The 24290-nt window shown below is 43.4% G+C and overlaps 1 protein-coding gene across 4 annotated transcripts in view; it reads left to right on the top strand.

The window, feature by feature from the left end:
* The window catches only part of cux1b (cut-like homeobox 1b), a 66591-nt gene that overhangs the window by 27301 nt on the left and 15000 nt on the right, over positions 1 to 24290 (top strand). For 2 of the 4 annotated variants that reach the window (XM_084351873.1, XM_084351872.1), the window contains exons 4-18: positions 1581 to 1659; positions 4139 to 4276; positions 6476 to 6599; positions 9724 to 9800; positions 10233 to 10299; positions 15563 to 15611; positions 18364 to 18468; positions 18941 to 19129; positions 19372 to 19430; positions 19765 to 19807; positions 19993 to 20089; positions 21389 to 22189; positions 22909 to 22992; positions 23471 to 23572; positions 23689 to 24233. In XM_084351873.1, coding sequence (XP_084207999.1) covers positions 1581 to 1659; positions 4139 to 4276; positions 6476 to 6599; positions 9724 to 9800; positions 10233 to 10299; positions 15563 to 15611; positions 18364 to 18468; positions 18941 to 19129; positions 19372 to 19430; positions 19765 to 19807; positions 19993 to 20089; positions 21389 to 22189; positions 22909 to 22992; positions 23471 to 23572; positions 23689 to 24233 — 2559 coding nt within the window. The remainder of the gene's footprint in view (positions 1 to 1580; positions 1660 to 4138; positions 4277 to 6475; positions 6600 to 9723; positions 9801 to 10232; positions 10300 to 15562; positions 15612 to 18363; positions 18469 to 18940; positions 19130 to 19371; positions 19431 to 19764; positions 19808 to 19992; positions 20090 to 21388; positions 22190 to 22908; positions 22993 to 23470; positions 23573 to 23688; positions 24234 to 24290) is intronic. The other 2 variants (XM_084351874.1, XM_084351875.1) reach the window with 2 other exon arrangements.

Below are 24290 nucleotides of genomic sequence, written 5' to 3'. Positions count from 1 at the left end.
CCTGCTCGCAGCAGAAATACACCCTTGCAAGGATGGTTTTCCGTTCACGGATACTATCATGTGCATGCACAATGTGCAAGTGCCTGTTTTTTATGTGTACAGGTTTTGAGACTAATTAAACCCCAAAGAGGAGCTCCATTTCTCATTCTTTATGAGTCTTTTGGTTTGGCCTAAGTAACGCCTCCTTACTCTTCCATAAAAAAACAAAACAAACGAACCCTGTTACATTTGAATTTGGACTTGGATGTTGATAACCATGGCAACAGTAGAGGCTTTGAAGCATTCAGGTCAGCCCTAGCAAATATCGTATATCAGCAAAAATCCAATATCGTGTGGCCTTTGTGGTGAGCACATATGATAACCATGATGCTCTTGCAATAGTACGATATTTAATAGAAAAGCAGCTCTTCCATAGGTGACCAAGATGTCAGTGCAGGATATGATCACACCGTCACTGCAAGAACAGTTTGTCAACAATTATATAAGGAGGGATCGGAAAGGAGAGTTGCAGTGCATGAACCCCTCATTAAAAAGTTTGAGGGGCTTATAAAGTTTAGAGACTAGAGAAGATTTAAGATAAATAAGTTTATAATGTATGCACATTTGAGAGAGCAGTGGTGCAAAAATCCTAGGCACTGGTCTGCAGAGATGTGGAAAAAGATGATATGGGTAGATTAGTCATCCTTCATAATAGTCTTGACAGATGGGCGAATGCATGTGTGGCTTACACCGTGAAAACAGTAGAAGCCTGAATGCTTGACCCCCGCTGTGAGGGGATCTGGGCGCTCTGTTATGTTGGGGGCATTTTGCTGGCATGGCTTTTAGGTGTGTGGGGAAATAAAAAACGATTGTTAGACGTTTGATGATGTCTTGATGCAGAAAAGTCATCCGAATTTAAAACCCATTTCTCAAGATTTTTATTGCCTGTAACAATTTGGTTTACAGTTGAAGCTAGGCTAAATCTTCACACTTATCTGAGTGTGAGCAAATGTAATGGATGTAAATTAATCTGTAAATTTAAATTATCGGTTCACTTGTCCCCTTTTAGAAGGAAAATCAAATCAAATCAATACAAAGTTGTTGTGATTGATCACCTTTATCCTGTGATTAAACATTCCTATCCTGATGAGAATGGTCTCTTCCAGGATGATAATGCCCCCATCCACAGGGCACGAGGGGTCACTGGATGGTTTAATGAGTTCGAAAATGATGTGACTAATATACTGTGGCCCTCACATACCTTTGGGAGATTTTGGCCCAACGTGTTAGACAGCTCTCTCCGCCACCATCATCAAAAATACCAAATTAGGGAATAACTTTTGGGAGAACGGTGTTCCATCCCTCCAGTAGAGTTCAGAGACTTTCAGAATCGATGCCAAGGAGCATTGAAGCTGTTCTGGCAGCACACGGTGGCCCAACACCTTGCTGAGACACTTTATGTTGGTTTTACCTCTGCAGCTCGTCTGTGTAGACTAGTCTTACTGTGAAATTAATGGGCTGCCTTTGGAGTGTATGGATGTGACACTTAGATGTGAGGTGGTGTAACTGACGATTAACCATTCTTTTTTCTCTCTTTGCAGATCGATGCGTTGAGTAAGAGAAGTAAAGAAGCAGAGAACGCCTTCTTGAACGTGTACAAGAAAATAATCGATGTCCCAGGTAAGGCCACGTCTAACGTCCGTGCTGCGTGCATCCCTGTGTGTGTCTGTTTGTTCGAGTGTGTTTGTCTAGACACCTCCTCAGTCCAAAAAACGTGATCAGGAGACCCCCTTATCCATGCTGACAGCACCAACAGGGGAAGAGAAAAAGCATGACACCATCCCTCTGGTGCTCCTTCACTGTGCAACCAGGCGCGTGCGACGCCTTAATATGTCCCCACGAGATCTCATCCCCACTGGTGAAGCCTTTAGAGGGTCTTAACAGAAGGTGCGTCCTGATATGGATGACAAGTGCGCCCACGATTGGCTGCCGCAGAACGCACACACGAGCAGTCACGTTCAGCACACTGAGGCCGAGGAGGGAGTGTTACAGAACACACACACAGTCAGAGCTACTGGTTGGAAATTTTCAGCTGTATTGGAGCCCTGCAGGGGCCCTGTATGTAGGAATGAGAGAGGAGTTGAGTTCATCTATAGCGTAAGGAGGTCATCATATTCCCACATGGATAGACCTACAGTAATATCTTTGGATTGTACTGCTCCCAATAAGTCAGCGCCAGCTCTGACGGGGCTATTCTTAACTTGCAGCGAGACAATGATGTAATGCCTGATGCACACACGCACACAGACACAGACCAGCCTGACTAATGCAGCAGTCTTGAAAGAGGAAACAGTGTGTTTTGTTCTGTCTTCTATCAGCTGAAGGCCTGGTTAGTCAGCCCAGTGTGCTCTGCTTTAGATTAAAGGTGTCTGGCGAGAGCGCTCAGCACCAGTGGCCCACAAGTCAAACTGCTTTTAACAGGCTGTACAGTTGATTTGGAGGGGAGGGCGGGGGTGTATGTGAAGGACAAAGGTTTGATAAGAGGGAGAGAAAGTTGATTTTCAAGGGCGCCGAGGCACATAGGAGTCCAAATTCAGGGCGTACAGTTATGTTCCTTATGTTCCTTAATGTTTGTTTTTACTTGTGTGTTTTTGTACGAGACTATATGTGAGTGCGCACATGTGTGTGTTTGTGACAAGGTGTGTGTGTGTCTGTGTCAGAGCTTAGCCCTGCATGGTGTGTCACCTTGACAGCACAAAATCAGCATGAAATTCCCCAATCGTTCTCTGCTGATCTCTCATTAGCATAGTTAAGATATCTAACTGCGTCAGACATGAGACACGCACGCACACACACACACACACACACACACACACACACACACACACACACACACACACACACACACACACAGCCCTTACCCCCAGCTGTAAGCTGTCAGTTCCTCTTATCTGTACAACACACACACATAAACACACGCGCACACACAAACTGCTCTTTTAGCTGGCATGCTGATGAGCGTCGCCCGCGTCTCTTGGCTGCCTGTCACCAGTCTGCCACCCATGAGCACCAATCAGATGTGATTGGCCTGACTGACAGGGCTCTCTTCATCACACTGACAGTTAACCCTGCTGTGTGTTCACAGAGATGTTGGTAAAATGCCTCCAGAAAGTTGTCTTTCTTCCTTCTGTCTCGGTTTCTTTAATCTTTTATTTACCTTTCGCATTGCCTATTTCGCGGCTCCACTTTGTCCATCTGTCTGCTCCCATGTTTCTCTTCTTTTTTTTCTTCCTTTCAAGCTGCATCACAGCGAACACTTTAACTGATCACAGCCCAGTAATCGCTGTTGTTAATATGTCTCATCTATGGTACCGTCTGTGTCGTTTGTCTAGTTATCTTGCTGTGTCAGCACTTGACGTATTCGTTTCTTTTCCCCCCACATACAAAAGTTTATCTCGATACCCGACAATAGTCGCTGTTTATACAATGGCTGATAGTGTGTCATTCAATAACCTTTATGGATAAAGTTTTTGTTGATACAGAATGTGAAAATGAACCAGTGACCTTTCAGTGTTCTCTGTTCTGTTCTTGTTTTTACAGTAGACCACTGCTGGATATAGTTTTTGTGACTAGTTAACATACATGATAGACATGATCAGGGTAGGATAAACTTTATAATGAAAGATGAAATTGTGATAAATGGATATAATAACCATTAATATAAACACAAATAAAACATATATTTAACCTGAACCTGAAAAATGAAGGTTAAAAATCCAGATTCCTTTGATAAACCAGTATTGGATGATATGATTAGTTCTGCATATAGTTAAACTGACTTATAGCCGTCTGATGCAGGAGTGACTGTGCATATAACTCATCTCATCAAAATATTGTTAGTAATTTGTGATCTTTTTTGGTCCTTGCTGGCATCAGTAATTCTCCAAAGGGAGTTCAGAGGCCACGGTCAGCTCTAGGACACTTCTCCTGGAGCTGTTAGAGATTCATTGCCTTGCTCAAGGACACTTCACCAGGCCAAACGCTTTTCTCTCCCAGGGCCTTGAACATAGTTATTCCTAGCTCACCACACCACCTCGCCGCCCTTGTTTGTGTAATCTGCTTTGCACTGTGTTAACGCGGTGTACGTTGTCTCCGCCAGATCCTGTACCTGTGTTGGAGCTGGCTCAGCAGCTGCAGCTGAAGCTCCAGAGGATGCACGACATTGAGACAGAGAACACCAAACTTCGAGAGACACTGGAGGACTACAACAAAGAGTTTGCAGAGGTCAAAAACCAAGGTTAGAGACAGGACACATGCAGAGGCACACACGATGGGACTTTACTGACTTTGATTGATTGTGCAGCCTACATCCATGCCCCTCTCACAGATGATCATGTATCAAAATTTCATACACCTGCAGTCAGTTTTTGTGTTGTTGGATAGTGTTTTAATGAAGTTAAATTCTCTAGTATAGTTTATCTCCTTCATTACTGTAACCAGTTGATGGAGAAGGCCGCTCCTGTGAAAATCAAAACTCATATTGTTATTTGAATGGCAAATTTAACATCTAATGTTCAACTAAACACTTGGAAATTAGCCTTTTGGCTAACACCGGCACATTTACATGATGTTGATCAGTGTGGGTTGTCCATGTAAAAATACAACAAATCAAATCAACTTCAGAGTGACCTGATGTGAACTCGTAAGTCCCGGAGTGAAGGGTTTTGCCAAGTCATGAATATAAAAATGGAATTTTAGCCCTAAAAAACATTTTGCCAGATACTGATAAAGAAATATGCAAGTGGCTGATAGATTTGTTTCACTCATTAGCCAAAAAAAACACAGGTAATCTATTGATTTGCTGTTAAAATTTAAACATTCACTAGCCATTTACCTAGCGGACAAAAAAGTTAATATTGCACCCTTGTTTTAGGTGATCAACGTCTGTCTTTTGCAAATACTCCACAAGGCAAGATGAAAAACAATTTGCATATTTCCAATTTGGGTTGTGATGACTCCAAAAGGTCGTTTGTTTCAAGTCATTTTAAGATGTTCCACTCTAGCAAAAGTAAAACGTGTAAAATGTGTCAATTATAAATGCTCAGGTGCAGAGTTGGAGAAAACATGATTAACGTATGAAACACAGACTTTTATTTCCCAATCAAAAACAAGTTATTAACGAAAAGACCGGAGTTTCTCCAAAGTGGTGCTTGAGGATGACCTCACCACTTTGCCTGCATGTTGATATATAGACAACTTTTAAATGCAAATATAAGGTCAAAGAAACATATTTAGAAGCCCTTTTCAAAGAAAGAGGCCACATTTCAACATATTTTAATGCCTCATAAATTTTTCAAACACACAAAAAATGTACAAGGTTTTACATTTTCAACTAGGTATTCAGGGGAAAAAAAAAACATGAGGCGCAGTTTCATGAATAAAAAACGACAGGCTACCTCGGGGTAAAGAAAGATGGAAAAACTGACAAAGGCAGAGGGATGAGTGAGAAGCCGTAATAAAAGTGGTGTAATTTCAGTCGAAAAAGGAGGAGTGAGTGAGCGAGGAGGGAATGTTTTGGAATCCCCCTTTCCTCAGCGAGAGTTAATTGGAACAGCTCGATAGCGGCAGGGTTCCATTCTGCCATTGATTTTCCTGTTCCCTCATCCTTTATCCCTCCTTCCCGCCTCAATAGATGGGGGATATTTAAACCCCAAAACACACTGTGGAACTCCCACTCCTGTTAAACACACACGCGGACCTGCCCGCACACTTGCACACGCGCGCGCACACACACATACAAAGAGTGCAGGGGCCATTGATCCCCGCAACCTAAATGTTTAAAGTTCAGTTAAGCAGTTAAGGGGTAAGAGGGCTCTGAGGGGACTCTCCTCTATTGATTATGTGTCAGAGCAGTGAGACTGGAGTTTAAATCACACGCACACACACACGCACACAAAGTGCTAAGAGCCCTCAGTCAAAGGCAGCAAGCAGCAATGCTCTTTATCATTGTCTCACTCACTTATATCTTTCTCTGAGAAACACACACACACAGACACACACACACACACACACACACACACACACACACGGAGGCCTATTTATTACCCCAGTTATGTGTTAGATTTATTTCAGGCTGCCCCATACAGAGCTCAGCCGTCAGCAGGTTATGGGGTTTCAGCACTAATGCAGCCCTAATGAATACAGCATATCTACTGTTGGTGAAAGTTGAATATTCTATACCAGTCGTGGATGTAAAGATTAGGCAGGAGCCATAGGGGCCACGGCCTTCGTCTGTGCTGACAGAGGAAGAATGTGGGATATGAAAAGCTGCTCCTTAAGAAAAGGTCAAATGCCCCTAGTCAAAACTGTTATCGTCATCACTGCCATTCATCACAACTAGGAAACCGCTGCCGTCTGTTTATTTGCAAATTGCCCGTGTGTTAACTCACCCTTTATTTCCTCTAAACGCTGGACTTTCTGCTTTTACCTCCTCCAGAGGTGACCATAAAGGCCTTGAAGGAGAAGATCCGAGAGTACGAGCAGTCTCTGAAGAATCAAGCTGAAAACCTGGCCCAAGAGAAGCAGCTCCAGCTACACAACGACTATGCAGAGAAGGAGAGGTATAGCTGTGTGTGTGTGTATGTGTGTGTATGTGTGTGTGTTTTGTGCTGTGGCTGTGTTTCAAGTACCAACCTCTGCATTATTGTGCCATTTTAAACCTTTGGGGATATTGTGCTCTCTGGCAGACCTGCTATGATTCTGATCTTTGAGTGCTAAGTTTAAGATTCCTGACTTTATTTAGCAGAGTTATTCACAACTTATAATTTCATCTCAGCTAATAGTCCTTGGACTTTTTCTTGAAGTTATCAGTTTAATCAGCAAATTGTTCCCCGGCATTGCCTCCCTTTTACAGCTGAATGCAGGACTGGAAAATAACCTACATAAAAGACAATGCCAGCATTTTTGTCATGTGGGTGCTTGCCATTCTTGTCTTGATGGGAATCAACACCGCAGACTCCCATTTTCTGTCTTTACCACGATATATTTCAACCATTTCACTCTGAATAATTGCTGCCACAGCCTTCTACTGTGTCTAAAACCCCGAATCAAACCCACCAAATAACTATAATGGCAAAATTTGTGCCTCCCTGTCTCTTTATTTTGACACAAAGTAATATATTTTGGTTTAATAGGTTACTTCCTTTTCAAAAACCCATTTTCAGGGCATTTTGAAGTTTGTGTGATTTTCAGATACACAGGAAGCCAGTGGCAGTAATAAATACACTCAAAATTGCTGCCAGATATTTTGGGAAGATGGAAAAAAGCAATTCTAACTACTGAAATGGTGTGATTAAGTCTTACAAAGGCTGGAATAAGTCACTTCTGATACTGTCCTTTCCCAGGAAGGAGCCCATTCAACACAAAGTTAATTAAACTAATTGCCCAAGGTGTGAGCTGCCATAATACTGGCTCTCTTAACAACAGACTTTCACCAGGCACCGTTCCTCCTAATACATCGCTCAGTAAATGCAGATTAATATGATTATGGCCAGTTTAAATGATCATGCAAATCCAAATTAAGTTCAGTTTTCATGTGCAGGTGGAGAATTGAGCCGTCAATCTAAATGTAGTTATCCTCGATAACTATGTGCTCCTATTTTAAATTAAAGGCATAAATATACATGTGCGCAGTGTTGAAATGATGAGCCCTCATACGATTAGCTGTTGCAGCCTCGGGGCTTAAAGAGACGGCACATTTCAAGTGAGGGTGAGCAGGAGTTAAAGGCTGTGATGGATGTATCGAATCTGAAAACGTGTCGTAGCGGAGAAATGAAGACAAATTCTTAAAACAACAAATAACAAATAGATTAAATTCAACATGTCAGGTGTAAAGCTCAGCTACACAGTATGGAGAGCTTCTCCAGTCATGTAAATGTACGGTTTGTTTCAGATTCCACCATGGACATGAAACAATTAGGGCTGCACGATAGCATCATATTGCACAATATTTAGTTTGATTGTCAGAATGATATATATTATATCTGTAGGCTACACATAATGGCTTCAGGTCCTCAACATCAGTTTTGTGGCAAACCCTATTTGTTTTTGGGTCAAATTCTCATAACAGTACTCAGTGAAAAATGAGTACTGTCAACAAACAAGTTCTCGTTGGAAGTTTGGCTGGAACATCACAAAGTTTTTAAACTGCACCTATTTCTCACAGATTTTCAGGTTCTTTGGTAAAACATGATCGCTCACAGTTTTTCCAACTTTGCAGGTGAAAACCGAACATGTGTCTGCCTTTCTTTGAAAGTAGGGAAACTTTGATTGCAAATACAGATAACTGGCTACACCTGGCACACCTGACTTCTACTGGATGCAACTTGTTTCCCAGCAGTGTTATGCTAATTATATGGAACGCCCCACCCTGCAAGTTAATGGGACTGGTTCTTCTAGGTTTCTGACGTATAAAACTTTGGTTGTCTGAATCTGTGTTTTAGACTCATTGGTACACTGCAGTTACAAAGCAGAAATGCTCAGCTGTGGCATTGACTTCTTATTTAGCTCATGATACTTCTTGTATCATATACAACCATATGAACAGGTTAACAAGGTTAAAACCTTATTTTTGTTGAATGGGGTCTCATTTTTATATTTTCCCACTGCATCAGTTTATTACGCAGAAGGTAACTTCTTCTGTGGTTGTTGATCATTTAGCTGTATTTTGAATACTGCTCGCAACTTCTACCAGCATACAGGTTGTCAAAAAGTTTTTCATTATCACAGTTTTTCTCAAGAAAACATGTCAGTGGTTTATATTATGTCCTTACAGTTGCATCATATTCTGCTTTAATTCTAAACCACGAAGCAGTGCCAAAGACTGCCACTGATGTTTTCACACTCCATTACAATCATTAAAGCACTTCAGAAGAAATCTCCCTCATTGATCATTTTGATAAAAGTCTGGCCCGCATGAAGTCGATTTTACAAGATTTGTGTTGACTAACGTACAATGCAGATCTCATATTTTCCCCTCATGTCAATCATCTTGTTTCCCGCGAAGCTGCGTTGAAGCTCGCTGCCCCTTTCAGGCGTACTGTAGAAGATCAATTGTCCAACTGTATTTCCTTTACGTCAGTGTTTTATAGGCCCCTTCCTGTCTGCAGAGAGCTGACTTCCTGTGTCTGAGAGGGGCAGTAAATGGATGGCACCTCTGATGCATTTTATCCTGCAAGGAGTGAGGGAAGGAGGGAGAGAGAGGGAGAGATGAAAGGATGAAGTAGAGGGCAGAAAAATAGAGATGACAGGAGAGACAGATTGGCGGTGAAGGGGGGCATCAAAGAGTGCCATAAAGACTGTCTTTGTGCTAGATTATTGATGTTTTTACACGCAGTGGCAATTTCTCAGCAGAGCCCAACTTTTTATATGCTAAGAATGAATCTATTTTATCCTTGTGGTTTGTGCCCCCCCTTACTCAACCCCTGCTCTCTCTCTCCCTCTCCCTCTCTCTCTCACTCTCTCTCTCTCCCCCCGGGTGCAGTGTGCCCCAGTGGCCAGACATTCCTGCCTAATAGGGCTGCTTAATGAGGAGTGGGTTGTGTTTGGGAGGATTTTAGTGGGGAAAACACTTCAGAAATGGTGGGAAAATAGAGAATAGTTGCCACAAAGTGTGAACCCAAGATTTACTGACTCAGTATCTCTATCTTTGACTTTCTGCTCTTTTCTTTTTCCTGCCTTCTGTAGGAAACTCCAGGAGAACCAGGACTCCATGTCCTCAAGGTTGGAAGAGGCCGAGCACAAGGCCCAGTCCCTTCAGACAGGTACCAGCCTTCTTCACAGACCTGGGCACTGTTTTAACTAACTCAGAGAAAATGGCAACCTTATGGCTGAATATGAGTTGGTGCTCTAAAACTGAAATCTTAAGTATGTCTCACTTTATGTTCCTTCAACGCTAAAGTTTGGGGGAAAAACTCATCCATTTTTTAATACTTAAAACTTAATCTGCATCATCTGGACTGAGCGGGTGTGGTTTGATCAGATTTACAGTGACCGGGAAACATTGGCTAATGGCTCCACAACTGTCACTTAAAACCAGCGAGGAAAGCACGAAAACAGAAATCCCTCATGTGAAAAATTAAAGTTATTTAACAAAATGTGTTTTCAGGGCCTTTTAAAAAGTATTGTTTACACTAAAGTTCTTCATTTTACTCAGCGGGGAAACTTACGACTGACTCTCTCCCCGTCTCTTACAGCACTTGAAACAACTCAGGCCGAGCTCTTTGATTTGAAGACCAAGTATGACGAGGAATCCACAGCAAAGTACGTGTCTCGCTGATCTATGTGTGTGTTTGCGGATGACTTCTCCCCTCTGGCTCCTCCTGACTCTGTTGCCTGACATAATCATCCTGTTTAGTGCATCTCCTTGCCCGGAAACTCCCCCTTTTCTCCCTAACAGCTGGATCGTCTCCCACAACGCTCAGCAGCCTCCGAATCCCAGCATTACCCACACACTCTAAATACTGACGCGGATTGTGATGCAGTCTGCCGCCACACTGAGCACCAAAATAGAGACATTTTTTGTGTGGTGTAGGCTAAAGCGCCCTGTGATTCATCAGGGTCACGACAGAGAGGCGAGGCTGACGAGGGTCACTTTGAGATCTCTGACTTAAAGCCACGCAGGCTTCTAAGATAAGGTAGCTTCAATTACTTGAGCTGTTGGCATCTATCATTATTGATCTCATAGTGGTGGCAAGGATGAGAACAGAAGCTTTTCCATGTCAGCACTCCACACTGCGAAGTGGCACTTTATGGCATTCACACCCCTTGTTCCCTCGGGTTTAGTAGCGGGAACCAGAACCACTCAAACATCTGAACGGCATTCAGAAAGTTTACAATTTTGGGAAGAAAAGCAAAGCTTTCATCACCAGATCGCACTTTCCTTTAAACATCAAGTGTCTTATAAATCCAAAAATGATCAAGGGTATCCTGCATGTGCCACGTACAGAAAGTGCGGGAGAGTATCAAGTTGGCTTTTAAGGTTTCCCCCCACCCCATTTACCATGCCCCAAACTCACTGTGTCTCTCCATTAACAGAGTTGTTAAATTGATTGGCTGTTAAAAACAGATCGATTGCCCCTCTCTCTCCCTCACAGTACTTTTTTCTCCTGTTTCTACCTCCCTCACTCCCACACTTTGTCTTTTATCTCCTACGTTGTGCGTTTGTGAGTGTAAGAGGAAAGGCCACAGGAAGATATTACATGCAGTGTAATGGCACTAATCAATAGGTTTCACCGTCTATCGGAGCCCCCCCATCTCTTTTATTTTCTCTCCCCATGACTGTATTGCACCGCTCCTCTTGTTTTCCTGTCCTTGTCTGTTTCTTTTCATGTCGGAAGAAAACGCATTTTGAAAGGACACATATAGTAAGGCCCCATTTGCTTACAGAAGCTAATAAACACATGCCGGCCCACATCCACACACACACACACTTGCACACACACACATACAAATACACGCACTCACTCGTGAGCCTGAGGCAGTCAGGGTCCTTGACTATGTGGCGTGCTGTGATCTGAAATTTTAATGCAACGCTTTAAAGCACACACAAACCCTCTCTAACCCTGCACCCTCCCAGTCCTTGGAGTCCTTTCCCCGTTTACTGCTTGGCTGAGCAAATCGCCAGTGTTTGGCTGAACACAACTTTTAACCCTTTGACTGCATACATTTTGGCGCTGCAAAACACAAACGCCATACATATCATGGGCTTTTTCCACACAAGCACAGGCACACACTTGCACAAACACACACTTGCTTTAAACTTTCCACTAAGGAGGACATTGCGTGACAAATCCCCCATCCTCTTGCTGCATTCGGGTAATCTGCCTTTTAAAATACACACCAGCACACGCAACACGCACACACAGATGTACACACACTCCCTGAGAATTTTGGTCGATGTTGCAGTGCCCAGAGTGTGTGTGAGCTTCAGTGGGAGGCGGGCCTGCAGATGTAGCGTAGCCCCCTCTCTGTGTTAGCGCTGTGAGGGTCTGACTGGCCGCGTTTTACCCGTTTAGTCCCTGTTAAAGATTAATGATATATTGATCCCCAGCCCCACAGGATGCTCTGTGTGTGTGTGTGTGTGTGTGTGTGTGTGTGTGTGTGTGTGTGTGTGTGTGTGTGTGTGTGTGTGTGTCTGTGTGTGTGTGTGTGTGTGTGTGTGTGTGTGTGTGTGTGTGTGTGTGCATGCTCCTCTGTATGTGTATGTGTAGCTTTATCTGCGCATAAAGGCTTGATACCATTTTGGGAAAAGCATTTAATTGCTGATAATTAAGCAACAGTCAATAGGCTTTTCCTGTGTCCATTTGAAGCACATATAAATACAAAATGGCGCACAACACAAACACACACACACACACACACACACACACACACACACACACACACACACACACACACACAGGCACACTCTTGCAGCTAGCTTCTTTTTAAGCCTCCTTGAAATCCCCAAGGTAACACGCTGTGAAAACGCAATGTGGAGAAAGCCAAGGAAAGAAAAGGAATGGAGTGATGAAAGCTAGAGGGCAAAAAGCAAGTCGGGCTGGAGGCTACAGCGAGGAAGAGGGGATAAGAGCGTGATAGAGGAGGGAAATGAAAATCTAAATCAGGGGAATATCCTGCTGGCACTGAGGACAGAGGCCGAGGAAGAGAGGGCGAAAGATGAGAGAGGGGAGGTGGAAGGGGGTGAAAAAGAAAGATGAAAGGAGAAAAAGTGGAGGGCAATGGGAAGGGAAACGGGTTGAAGGGGGGAAAGGATAGAGGCAGGCAGAGGGTGGAAAAAGAAAAGGAGCCGGTCGAGTGAGGAGCAAGAGAGAGGAGAAGATGATAAGAGATGAAAAGGCCTGTCTGAGATGGAGGAAGTACAGTAGGGGCTTAGAGGCTCTGGGCTTGTTTCAGAAGTCCTACAGTACTCACTGATGTCACTGGGTGCACCCATTGGCTGTCATGGTACAAAAGAATGTGTGTGTGTTTTGGTGTATGCGATTTTTGAGTGCAGCTGTGCATCTACTCTATAGCTCCTCCCTGTGGCTGCTATATAGAGCTTTATCCATAAAGTTTTGGTGTCCTAAAATCAGGATTTGTCATTACGAAGGACCCTCCCTTTACTGTTCAGTGTTTGATGAATTAATTCCACCGGGTGCATCGGCTGGCCATGGACAGTTTCCTGCCCTGCCCGGCGACTGACTGACTGTATCAGGATATGCAGAAAATCCCTTCCCTGTGATCTGCTTTGGCCCTCAGCCTCTAGCTTTGCCTTTATAATTCCCAAATACAGCCAAATCCAAAGGTTATTTAAGAAGACTTTGTGCATCTGTACTTTGATTAAATGATCACATTTGGAGCAGGAGCGGTGGTGTATTTGGGTTGCATTACTACCCATAAACGCTCTCCATTACAAGCTTTTCTGGCTTGTTGGCTCCCTGACCTTACGTTTGTGTGTGCGGGATCGCGATTGAGTGCACACGTGGTTCCCGCACACTATAGCTTAAGACAGGATAAAAGCTGGTGAGGTAGTGTACTATTATGTTGCTTAAATGCATACTAGATCCTTTTAACTGTTAGGGAAAAGAATAAAAGCGGAGAGTGAAAAGCTCTCCCACCCACATCTGATTCTTTTTGCTGCATCGCCTGTGGCACAATGTTGACCTAATATCAACTGTGTCTGTTTTGTTAAACACATTCAAATCAGTAGTACTCAGGCCTATGGGACATAACACTGTTTCTCATACTGTGACACACAAATACAAAAGCTGCGTGGGTTATTGGGTTCACTATCAAAAGATTGCAGTGAAATCAAAAGGTCTTAATGGACGCAGTGGTGCACATATGCACTCACAACTCGGTGTTTAGTGCCACCCATGTACTCTTATTAGCAAGTTATGTCTCAAATAAACACACACGCACACACACTGCGTTTTTGTAATGCAATGAACGGCACCCAAGGAGTTTTGTAGGGATTTTATTGACGTTTTTCAATTGTAACTTCGTCATATAGTGAAATGTATTCAGAATGTATATTTGTGCGCACACAACTAGTGCTTCAGTTAACGATTATTTTCATAATCAATTAATCTGCTGATTATTTTCATAAAAAATTGATTAATTGTTAAGTCTATAAAATGCCCCCAAGTGACATCCTCAAATTTCTTGCTTTGACTGACAAACACACCAAAACAAAAAGACTCTTTTCTATTTTAAATGATGAATAAAAGCAGCAAATCCTGACATTTATGAAGCTGGAACCAGCAAATGTTTGACATTTTTGCTCAGATGTTTAATTGATTTATCAGAATAGTTGGCAACTAATTTTATTTTGATCGACTGATCGATTTAATTGAATACTTATTGTAGTTCTACTGACCGCTAATGAACAAAGAAGGTAGTCATATGTAGGCATTTATTTAGGGATGCTGTATAACCTGAAATATAACGCAAGTCTTTTCAAAATTCATGAAAGAAGTTTGTTTAACAGTTTCTCCAAAGCGTTATTATGTAGAGATGTACCGATTTATTAGCTGAACATCTGCATTGGCTGATATTTGCCCTGGTCACTGCTATCGGCAAGCAAGATAAAAATCACTGATAGTGGTTTATCTGTTGTGTCACATTAATTTTGCGCTGGCAGATTCATGAGCTACTTGCTGGTGAGACGTGACATTTCTGCCGTCACTTTGTAAGGCTATCTAAGTGCCGAACAATTCTTCTCATTGAGCAGATAGTTGTATAACAGGCTAAAAAGGCTTCTGAAGCCGTTACTTTTTAAAAAAAGGAGCCTTTTTCATGTGAAAGGAGGTTATATAAAGGGGCTGCTTCATAAATTTGTATGATTGAAGTTGTGCTCTTGCAAAGAAAGTGTAATGAAACCTGAATGACTCTAAAAAAGTTGAGTAAATATCTGAAGTTAATATTTTTCGCGCTTCGTTTCCTGGCACAAAACGGGGAATAAAAAGCAATTTTGTTTTAAGCAACATATCAGTATCAGCCAAGAATCTCACAATCGTGCATCCCTAGTATTATGGGGATGTATTCCTGCCATCTGACCTCTAGCAAGTGAGAGGTGAACCGTGGCCCCCATCCAGACCATTAGTCAGACACAATCACACAGCTTCATAGCAGATTAGTCTGCTGTATTAGGACTTAGAGCTCTATTAATGTAATCCCTCTGTTTTAGTGTGGCCTGGGTTTAGGGGCTTACATGTGCACACCCACACACATAGACACACACGCACACACACTTAAATACATGTATGCACGCACACATACAAGCTGTTTGGGTTATGGAGTTCACAATCAATGGATTAAGGTGAAATTTAGACAGTAGCTTAATGGACACGGCACCAGTATTTTCCAAATGTGTCCTCTCTGAACAATCGTACACACACACGTGATGTGTGCACAGTGTACTCTTCTTCCTGTGAATCGTCTCTGTTCATCCATTCCTTGTTTTTATTTGTGTGCTGTATCTCAGTGAGTCTCTTAAAAGCCCTGTCACATCCTCTGTTGTAACAATAAATGTCTTTCTCAGGGCCGATGAGATTGAGATGGTGATGACAGACCTGGAAAGAGCCAATCAGGTAACTTAACATACCGACTGTACATTTATACACAGCATTGTCTAGATTGTCCACAACACCAGGCTCCACTTGTTTTATTATGAAAATACAGAGAAAGCAACTTAGTCATTGACCAAAATCCTTAGAATAAGATGTGCGGAAGTACTACTACTCAAGGATCTAATCGAATGATATTCTGTATTTTTCTTCTTATCAACAAATGTTGTGAAAAGACGAAATCAACAAGTATTGTCTCTGTATGCAGACCATTGATTTAAAAACACATCAATGAGCCACAAAGTTGTACGGGGTGATATGTTCTTTCATTATGTTGAACAATGGCTTTATTTCGAGTTGCTCATGTTCATCACCCTACTGTCATAAATGTTCTTGACCAAATGTGTATTAATCAACAAAATAGTCTACAACAAATATCCAGTCGTCTCCTGTTTGAGAAACACTTCAGTGTCGAGCTGTTACTTAGAGAATTGTAAAGCTTTTTCTAACAATCCAACAACGATTTTACGTATGAATCATCTTTCACATGACAATGACGGTAAGCTAAAAGCAAACAGGAAATGATCAAAAAAAGCAGATAAGTCATGGTCATGGGGTTATCAGTAAATCGGGCAGATTTGTCGACTTTAAAATAAAATGTCGCACATGGTACATACAGTAATTATAATCTGTCTCATTGACTAAATAAACACATTTTTCACACGTTTTTCTTTCAAATCCTCTCGGAGCTGTATGGACGTATCATCATTTTTCTTGTAGATGTAGGTGTTTAACAATATTGACAAAGAGGTCAGATGTATTTTGTAATGGCCTTTTTACTTGCTGCCAGCAAGTTCTTACAGAGGTAGGTATCATTTTTACTCAGCCTGTCAGGGATGTTTCCAAGATAGAGGGATGTGAGTCATGTTGTACTGACACTGAAACCCTGGGTTTTTGAGATAGTTGTTCCTTCTTCCAGAAACTCTGAAACATGAGCATTATCAACCACGTTATCTCCAGATTTCCTCCAGCCTAACAAATATATTATTGACCCTTTTTAAAGATTTACGTCTTCAGTAGGAACAAACCGGAGCTGAGAGGGTCTGGGAAAGTTGGAATACATTGATATATTTTCTGTATTTGTTATCTATACTTGAGTGTTTTTTTTTTTTCTTTCCTTTTTCTTATTGGGTTTTGTCAGCAGAGCTTTTGTAAAAAATAAAAAAGTATATATTCAGTTAATGAAAAGACATTTGAAAAGTAGCTGTTCACATGTTGCTAAACACCAAAACAGCATGCAAAGACTGAGAAAATTAAAGTAACGCAGCCATAGGCAAACAAACTAAAACACAGAAAAAAAACCCAGACAAGAAACAAACTAAAACAAACAAAATCAGCCAGTAGTGTATGTCCTTAATAGACAGCAGCATATCACTTCAAACCACAAAAGTTGCTCCAGTCAGGACTAAGTGGGGAATTTATTCTGCTAACAGATAGGAAAAATGAACCCCATATTTTCCCAAATTTAGTGGAGGTGCCATTTAACAAAAAAAAGAGATCAACAGTAGTCTTCTTGTGTGGGTCTTGGTGAGCGTACCAAAAATATAACACATCACCAGCGTTATCTTTGAAAATATAAATAGTCGTATCTGTTCAGAATCTATGAAATGTGGCCTATATTAACACATAAAGACTTTCTTTATTTCTGTGAGGGCTGCTGTTTGTTTTACATTTTTATTACACACCTACTAAACCAGCTGAAATAAGCCCCCCAGCGCGCCCTCTGCCCTCGTGTTGTAAATATTCCTGTGGTATCTGTTAATGTCATTGTTGTTAACTTTCATTATTAGCCCAAGAGTATGATTTGTGGCTAAAGGGGTAGCATAGGCATGTAATGTTAATATTAGCCTGAAGGTTAGCGCTCCGACTATAATGCCACACACACAAACACAGACACAGACAGACGCACACACACAGACACACACACACACACGAACACACACACACACACACACACACACACACACACTATTCACACTTCTGATTTGAGGTTTAGAGAGGATGACAGCGTGGCCTCCAGCTCAGTCACAGACTTTTTATACGCTTTTATAAGGAGAAAATGGAAAACAGGATTTTTCTTGTGCGACTAGCAGTCCAACTCCCACCCAGTCAATAACAGCTCTCAATATGGTTGCAATTAGGAACACTGTAGAATCGGCTCCCTGTAACTCCTAATGATGGCAAGTTGGCCGGTGTTGCAGATGATTCCCAACTGGAGCGCGCCAGTCAGGCCATAAATTCGAGGCGTCGGGTATCATCTCAATCCTCAGGACTAATTTAATATTTTCAATTAGGGAAAAATTCACTGTCTGCCATCGTTGCACACTTTCTTTGTATTCTCTCTGCCTCTGCTCTGTGGTAAACACTTGTTTATGCTGGAAAGAGGAATACCTCCGTTCCTGACAGACACACAGTTGGCTGGCAGAAGATGGTGTTTTGGAAAACTTTATTGCTTCACTTTGATTGCCTTTTTGGAATTCACTTGCCTGACACCTTTTAACTTTTTAACAAGAAGAACTTTTTCTTTCTTGCTCCTACTATCAGTCAGTCTGCTCTCTCTGTCTACATGTATTAAGTAGGTTTTCAACTGTTCTCTGGGGCCAGTGGAAAATGACAAAAAGCACATTACACAGTAGCACTGAACTGATCGTGTTTGACTATGTTACAGTCTGCACCAGTTGGTTTTTCCCTTCAACTTTTTCTCTTCTCCTTCCAGCGAGCAGAAGCAGCTCAGCGGGAGGCGGAGTCGCTCAGAGAGCGCCTGTCCTTGAGTAACCAATCCCAGCCGCTCAGCAGCCCGGCCAAGGCCGACCCTGACACGGTAACACATCTCACTGCTTCACTGATTTACTAGATGGCTGACGAAGAGGTATTGATAGGCTAAAGATCAGCTTGGCCTTTTTGTGCTGCTGGCGATCAGCTGATTAAAGCTTCAGTTTATGGATCACTGATCTTAAAGGTCAGACGCTGGAGACATTGGGTCAATAGGTGACTGGTGTATTGATTAACTGATTTATTGGACCTGCACAAGGTGAGACTAGTTAACTTTCAGACTGACTGCTGCACTGAAGTATCTGCTTGTGATAAAGCACATCTGATTATGGATGTAAAGAAGGAAGCCTTTTGAAAAGTTAATCAGTACATAGATCAGCTTCTGTCTGGCATAGAAACACTGATTGCTGCAGTGATTAATTGAATCAGAAATCCGGACCTTTTATGGCTGTTTTTGTAATTACTTGTGTAGGTTTCATTTTGCCTGTGAGATTAAACTGTCATCCCTTTTTGACTTTTAGGAACAGGCGGCCGAGGTGGCATCCCACTCAAGTCTGGAGGCAGAGCTCAGGGCCAAAGAAAGGGAGACCGCCCAGCTGGTGGAGGACGTCCAGAGACTGCAGGCCAGCCTGACCAAACTCCGAGAGACCACCAGCTCCCAGATCACACAGCTGGAGGAGCAGCTCAGCAGCAAGACTGCCACTCTCAAGGTAGTTACAAAACACAGTTATTTCAGCTATTAATTTCTAATAGGGCTATTTCTGTATTCCTGTCTTCTTCCAGCTTTGTTTTGTATTCTGATCACACCTGTGACTATATTCACACATTTGCTCGCTCTGTTCTGTTGTCTCGAGTCAAGTCACTGAAATAAGTACATGACACGTAAAGATCCAAGGAGTGCTTTTATTATTTTATTCATCTTCATGTCATCTTGTCTCTTTGTAATCTACAGGAACTGGAGGAGAAACTGCAGAAGCAAGCTGACTATGAGGAGGTGAAGAAGGAGTTGAGGTGAGGAGCACGTACAGAGGAGTGTGTGTGTGTGTGTGTGTGTGTGTGTGTGTGTGTCCAGCACAGGTCTATTTTTTGCATGCGTTTGATGTCTTTAATGATGTTAAACAAGGTGCGTGTCTTCATTTAAGATGTGTAACTCAATTGAATGCCCTTTATGAAGGTGAAGCTTGTATGACTGTAGCCTAATATTGTATCTCCTGTCTCCATTATCCTTTCTATGTCCTTAAAGAGACAGAAATAGTGAGGCTAGCATGCCACACGGTAGCTGTATGAGTGTGCATGTGTCTTTCTGCGGTATTGATCTTGAATTTTTCTCTCTCTCTCTCCTCAGTATCCTCAAGTCTATGGAGTTTGGAACATCTGACTCTGTGCAGGTAAAAGCTACAATCTGTAGAAATAAGTGACCTTTAGCACTGGAGCGTACACGTAATGTTGCAGCTATAGTTAACATGTCATTGATGAAACAAATTGTATAGCTAGATCAGTCAACATGAGCAATTGAAGGCAGAGGCCAGTGGAAAGTTATTTTAACTTCTCTTCCTTTGTTCCCCTCCATCAGGATTCATCCAAACCTCTTGAGGTGCTGTTGCTGGAGAGGAACCGTAGTCTTCAGTCCGAGAGCGCCGCTCTGCGCATTGCCAACTCTGAGCTCAGTGGTAAGTGTGCCCAAATGTAAGGTTGTGGTAAGGGCTGGATTCATCTGGCCAGACTATCTTCACAAAAGCGAAAGAATGCCTACAGAAGTGGAGTCCAGTATTCATGGGAGCTTAGATGAGGGCTCAGCTGCAGGTAAGGCTGTGTTGCATCAGGGTAGTGCATACATACAATACATAATGTATGTATGCATGCAGATTCTTTTTCTCTGAGAATACTTAACCATTTCTGTTTGTATGTGGAATGATTTTGGTCCTCAATATGCAAAAGAAATGCTTTATCATGGTGTTGAAATGTTGCTATAGTGCCTCACTTCATAAAGAAGAAGGAAATGTATGTCTGGTGTCTTTGAATTACCACAACAGGAGGTCAACCTGAACAGTAACAAAGTTGCAGTACACAAAAATGAGGACACCATACTATCGGCCCTGCGTCAGGACTCCTGCCCTCTGCAACAGTGTTTATGGGTTTGAAATGTCATGGCTTTAGGCTTGAATAGTTGAATAGCTTTGAATTGATTAACATTCACAGTAAGGGGAGCTTACTGTCTTACTCAATCATGTTAAGTCTCAATGGTTATGCATTAGAATAATATTTCTCCCAGCGCTTATTATCAAGATGGATTCTAGTAGTTACAAGACCGAGAAAATAGAGTTTATTTCTCTATTTGTTTTGGTGAATGTAAAAATTTAATCAGTCTTAACTATTGAGGAAAGAAGTGAAATGAGGCAGAGCCGCACAGTCTCTGTTTTTTTGGTGACATGCATCTGTTTTCTGTTGAGACATAAAAAATGTTTTTCAAAACAGTTTTATTGCTCCATTTTTTTTTTCCCGGATGTGTTTTTATGAACTAAAGACTATGATACTGCTTCTACAACGGGATTTATCAGTGTTTAGGAACACGCAGCAGCAGCATGGAAGAGGACTCACATGGTGTATTGGCTATCTAAGGACATCATTTTACCCTGTCCACTTACTTCCACTTTGCCTGCGAGACAGTGAGAGAGAGAGTGTGACTGAGCCCTGGGCCAAGCTAATCTGCCTAAGTGGCACAGTGTCAATTGTTTTGTTTGTCCTTTTTTTCTTCCAGGCTGTGGCTTACAAGAAAGGTTGAAATCACAAATGCATGGGCACTTTGTCTGGGGGGGTTGGCAAAAAAGGAAAACAAAGTTCACTAATTTGAAAAAGACCTGATTAAGATAACTTTCAGCTTTTGTTAATTTTTTTTTTCCTCTCTCTTTTTGGAACCCCTTTTTTGTTGACTCCCCCATAATGCATGGTGTGTTTGACCTTTCTTGTAGGGTCAGCCGGGCGAAAAGGGACAGAAGAGTCCACGCTGAAGGAGGAGACCGTGCCCAGCGACCCCTCTTCCTCGCCCCCTCCTCCCCCTCCCTCTCTTCCTTCCTCCTCCCAGCTTCCCCTGTCTCGCACTCACACGGACCCCCTCAACACTGCCACCACCACCAGCAGCGGCGAAACGCACCCTTTCACTCCTACGGGCATTGGACAGGACTTCTACTCTCCCGTCTTCCCTATGGTGGGTGGTAAGATGGCTTTGAACTCCCTGATTCAGCGGCAGCTGCTCCAGACCTTCTACTCCAAAGCCTTGCAGGAATCATCTGGAATCCCCAGTGGGGCTCTACTGTTCACCCCCTTCACCCCGACCCTCAGCTCTATCCCTACCTCCACCCCTGGCTCTGGGTCCGCTGCCATCCCGCTGGCCGCCAGCAGCCCCCAGCCCCCTCCAGCCAGCCCAGATATGATTCCTGTTAACGGGAGCAGCACGGCCGGCAGCGCCCCGTCCCCGTCACCCAGCCACTCTGACGCCACCACAGGAAGTATTTTGGACGGGGAGGACATGGACACAGCAGAGATCGCCCGGCAGGTGAAAGAGCAGCTGATCAAGCACAACATTGGGCAGCGCGTGTTTGGCCACTATGTGCTGGGACTGTCCCAGGGTTCAGTCAGCGAGATCCTGGCCAGACCAAAGCCGTGGAACAAGCTGACCATCCGAGGGAAGGAGCCTTTCCACAAGATGAGGCAGTTCCTCGCCGATGAGCAGAACATCCTCGCACTGCGCAGCATCCAGGGACGGCAGAGAGGTGAGCCGGTGTATCTTTAATGTGTCAGTGCGTGCGTGAGAGTGTGTGTGTATGTGTCTTGCATGTGTGTGTGTGTGTACAGCCCTGCACAGAGCCATTGATTAGCCTGTCAATATGGACTAGCTTTTTCTTTTTCTTTCTCTTTCCTTACTCCCATCCTGTGCCACACCTGTGTGTTTTGAGTGAGTTCCTAGTCACGCACTGATCCCAAGAGCCTCTCCTAGCTATCGCAGTCAATACAGAAACCTTTCACACATCAATAGTATTGATCGGTGGGAACTAGGAGGAAGGCAGGGGTACTGTTAACTACGGGTAGATTCGATTAGCCAGGGCCTGCTTTTGTTAACGCATCAGGACATTTTTGATTGAAGGTGGTCTCAGTTGTACAAAAAAAAATAAGGCAAAGTCTACTATCCTAGTTCTGGACAATAGCCCATGTTGAAAATAAGGCTGCAGTTTAATACGTACTATTAAATATTTTATCCTTCACTACTCTGTCTTTGTACTAGTTTAATATTCCTGTTAGAGGTTTGATTCCTACCGGGGCCACAGATGGTGAAGATCGATGCATTTATGGTACTATAATGTGCATTGGATGGAAGTGTCCACACATGCCATATATTTGCAGAGCATCACAGGCACCATATAGTCTAGCTGTAAAAGAGAAAAAAAAACACACAAGTGCTGTAACATAGTGTGTGGTATATTGTTTTTAACAGAGGGCTCAGGCCAGCCCCAGCTTAGCCGAGTGTTTCAGGATGTTCCGAAGCGGAGAACCCTCTCCAATACAGCTTCACACACAGGTCTGTCCCCTTCACACACAGAGATTGTAGCACGTTCTGTCTGTGTGGCATGTTTGTGTTGGGATGAACTGTATCTATGGTGTGTATGCGTGTGAGTTGGCGTTTTATTAATTTGCGAGCAGACGCACAGATATACATGTGCCTTGAAGGTAACCGCACAGTTTCAGTGACTTGCGTCAAAGGAAAAGCCAGCATGTGTATTTAGGGATTTTATTGGTAGTTGTTATTCTGTGGGGAGCGTTTACTGTACGAACCCTGTAGCACGTGTGCATGTGTGAGCTCCAGAGGGACCAGAGAAATTATGACAATCCCTCCAGCGTAGTCGCCTCGTAGCTCATTGGTGGGAATGTTGTTCTTTGTGCTGTGCTATGGTGTAATAACTTGATGTCCTTATAGGCTCCGTTTTTGTTGGTTATGTCTGCTTTTTAATCTGACGCGGTTTTTCATCTCCTCCCATTCCCTCTTTCTCTCCCTCCAGGTAACATCACGGCCCGTGTCCGCACCCCAGAGGCTGGTTCAGATGAGGCTATCAAGTCGATTCTGGAGCAGGCCAAAAGAGAGCTGCAGGTGCAGAAAGCAGGTGAGTCGTAGTTTTTTTCTCATCTCCAGACGACTCAAAGTATTGAAGATGATACATTGTGGCTGTGAGTGTTAGTGTGCATCTCCCGTGACAACCCTTTTCTCCTCCCACGACAGACTTCTCCCATGCTCAGCCCTCGTATGCAGGACTGAAAGGAGGGGGCGGAGGCGGCACAGGAGGTGGAGGTGGCAGTGGTTCAGACGAGGCCATCCGCTCCATCCTTGAGCAAGCTCGCAGAGAGATGGAGGCCCAGCAGGCTGCACTGGAGCCCATCCTCAAAGCCTCGTCTTCCTCTTCCTCCATATCATCGCTATCTCAGAGGGATCTCCTGAGCTCCCAGCTCACCGCTCCCCTCCCTCCTTACAACCCCCTGGCACTCTCCCTCAAGAAGCCTCCTAGCTCCCTCTTGTCCTCCCCCTCGTCCCCGTCTCCCATCCTGGACTTCAGCTCCAGCGTGAAGAGAGAGGGCAGGGCTTCAGACATGTCTATCGACGGAGCTCACAGGCTGGGCCGGAGCTCCGAGGGGTCGGCCCGCTCTGGAAGTTCTGGAGGAGTGGGATACTGGAGAGAGCAGTGGTGGAGCAACATGCATACAGACCAGCACAGGACCATAGCGGCCCAGACAGGAGAGGATAACCGCAACCAGGAAGACTCCAAAGAGGTAAGGGGGGGGGGCACAAAAAAAAAACGTGTGTGTGTTTTATTACTCTGTTTTCAG

The sequence above is a fragment of the Pagrus pagrus genome, assembly GCF_965226575.1.
Source record: "Pagrus pagrus genome assembly, chromosome: 4".
Classification (NCBI taxonomy): Eukaryota; Metazoa; Chordata; class Actinopteri; order Spariformes; family Sparidae; genus Pagrus; species Pagrus pagrus.
This window is presented reverse-complemented; position numbering and strand designations above follow the sequence as displayed.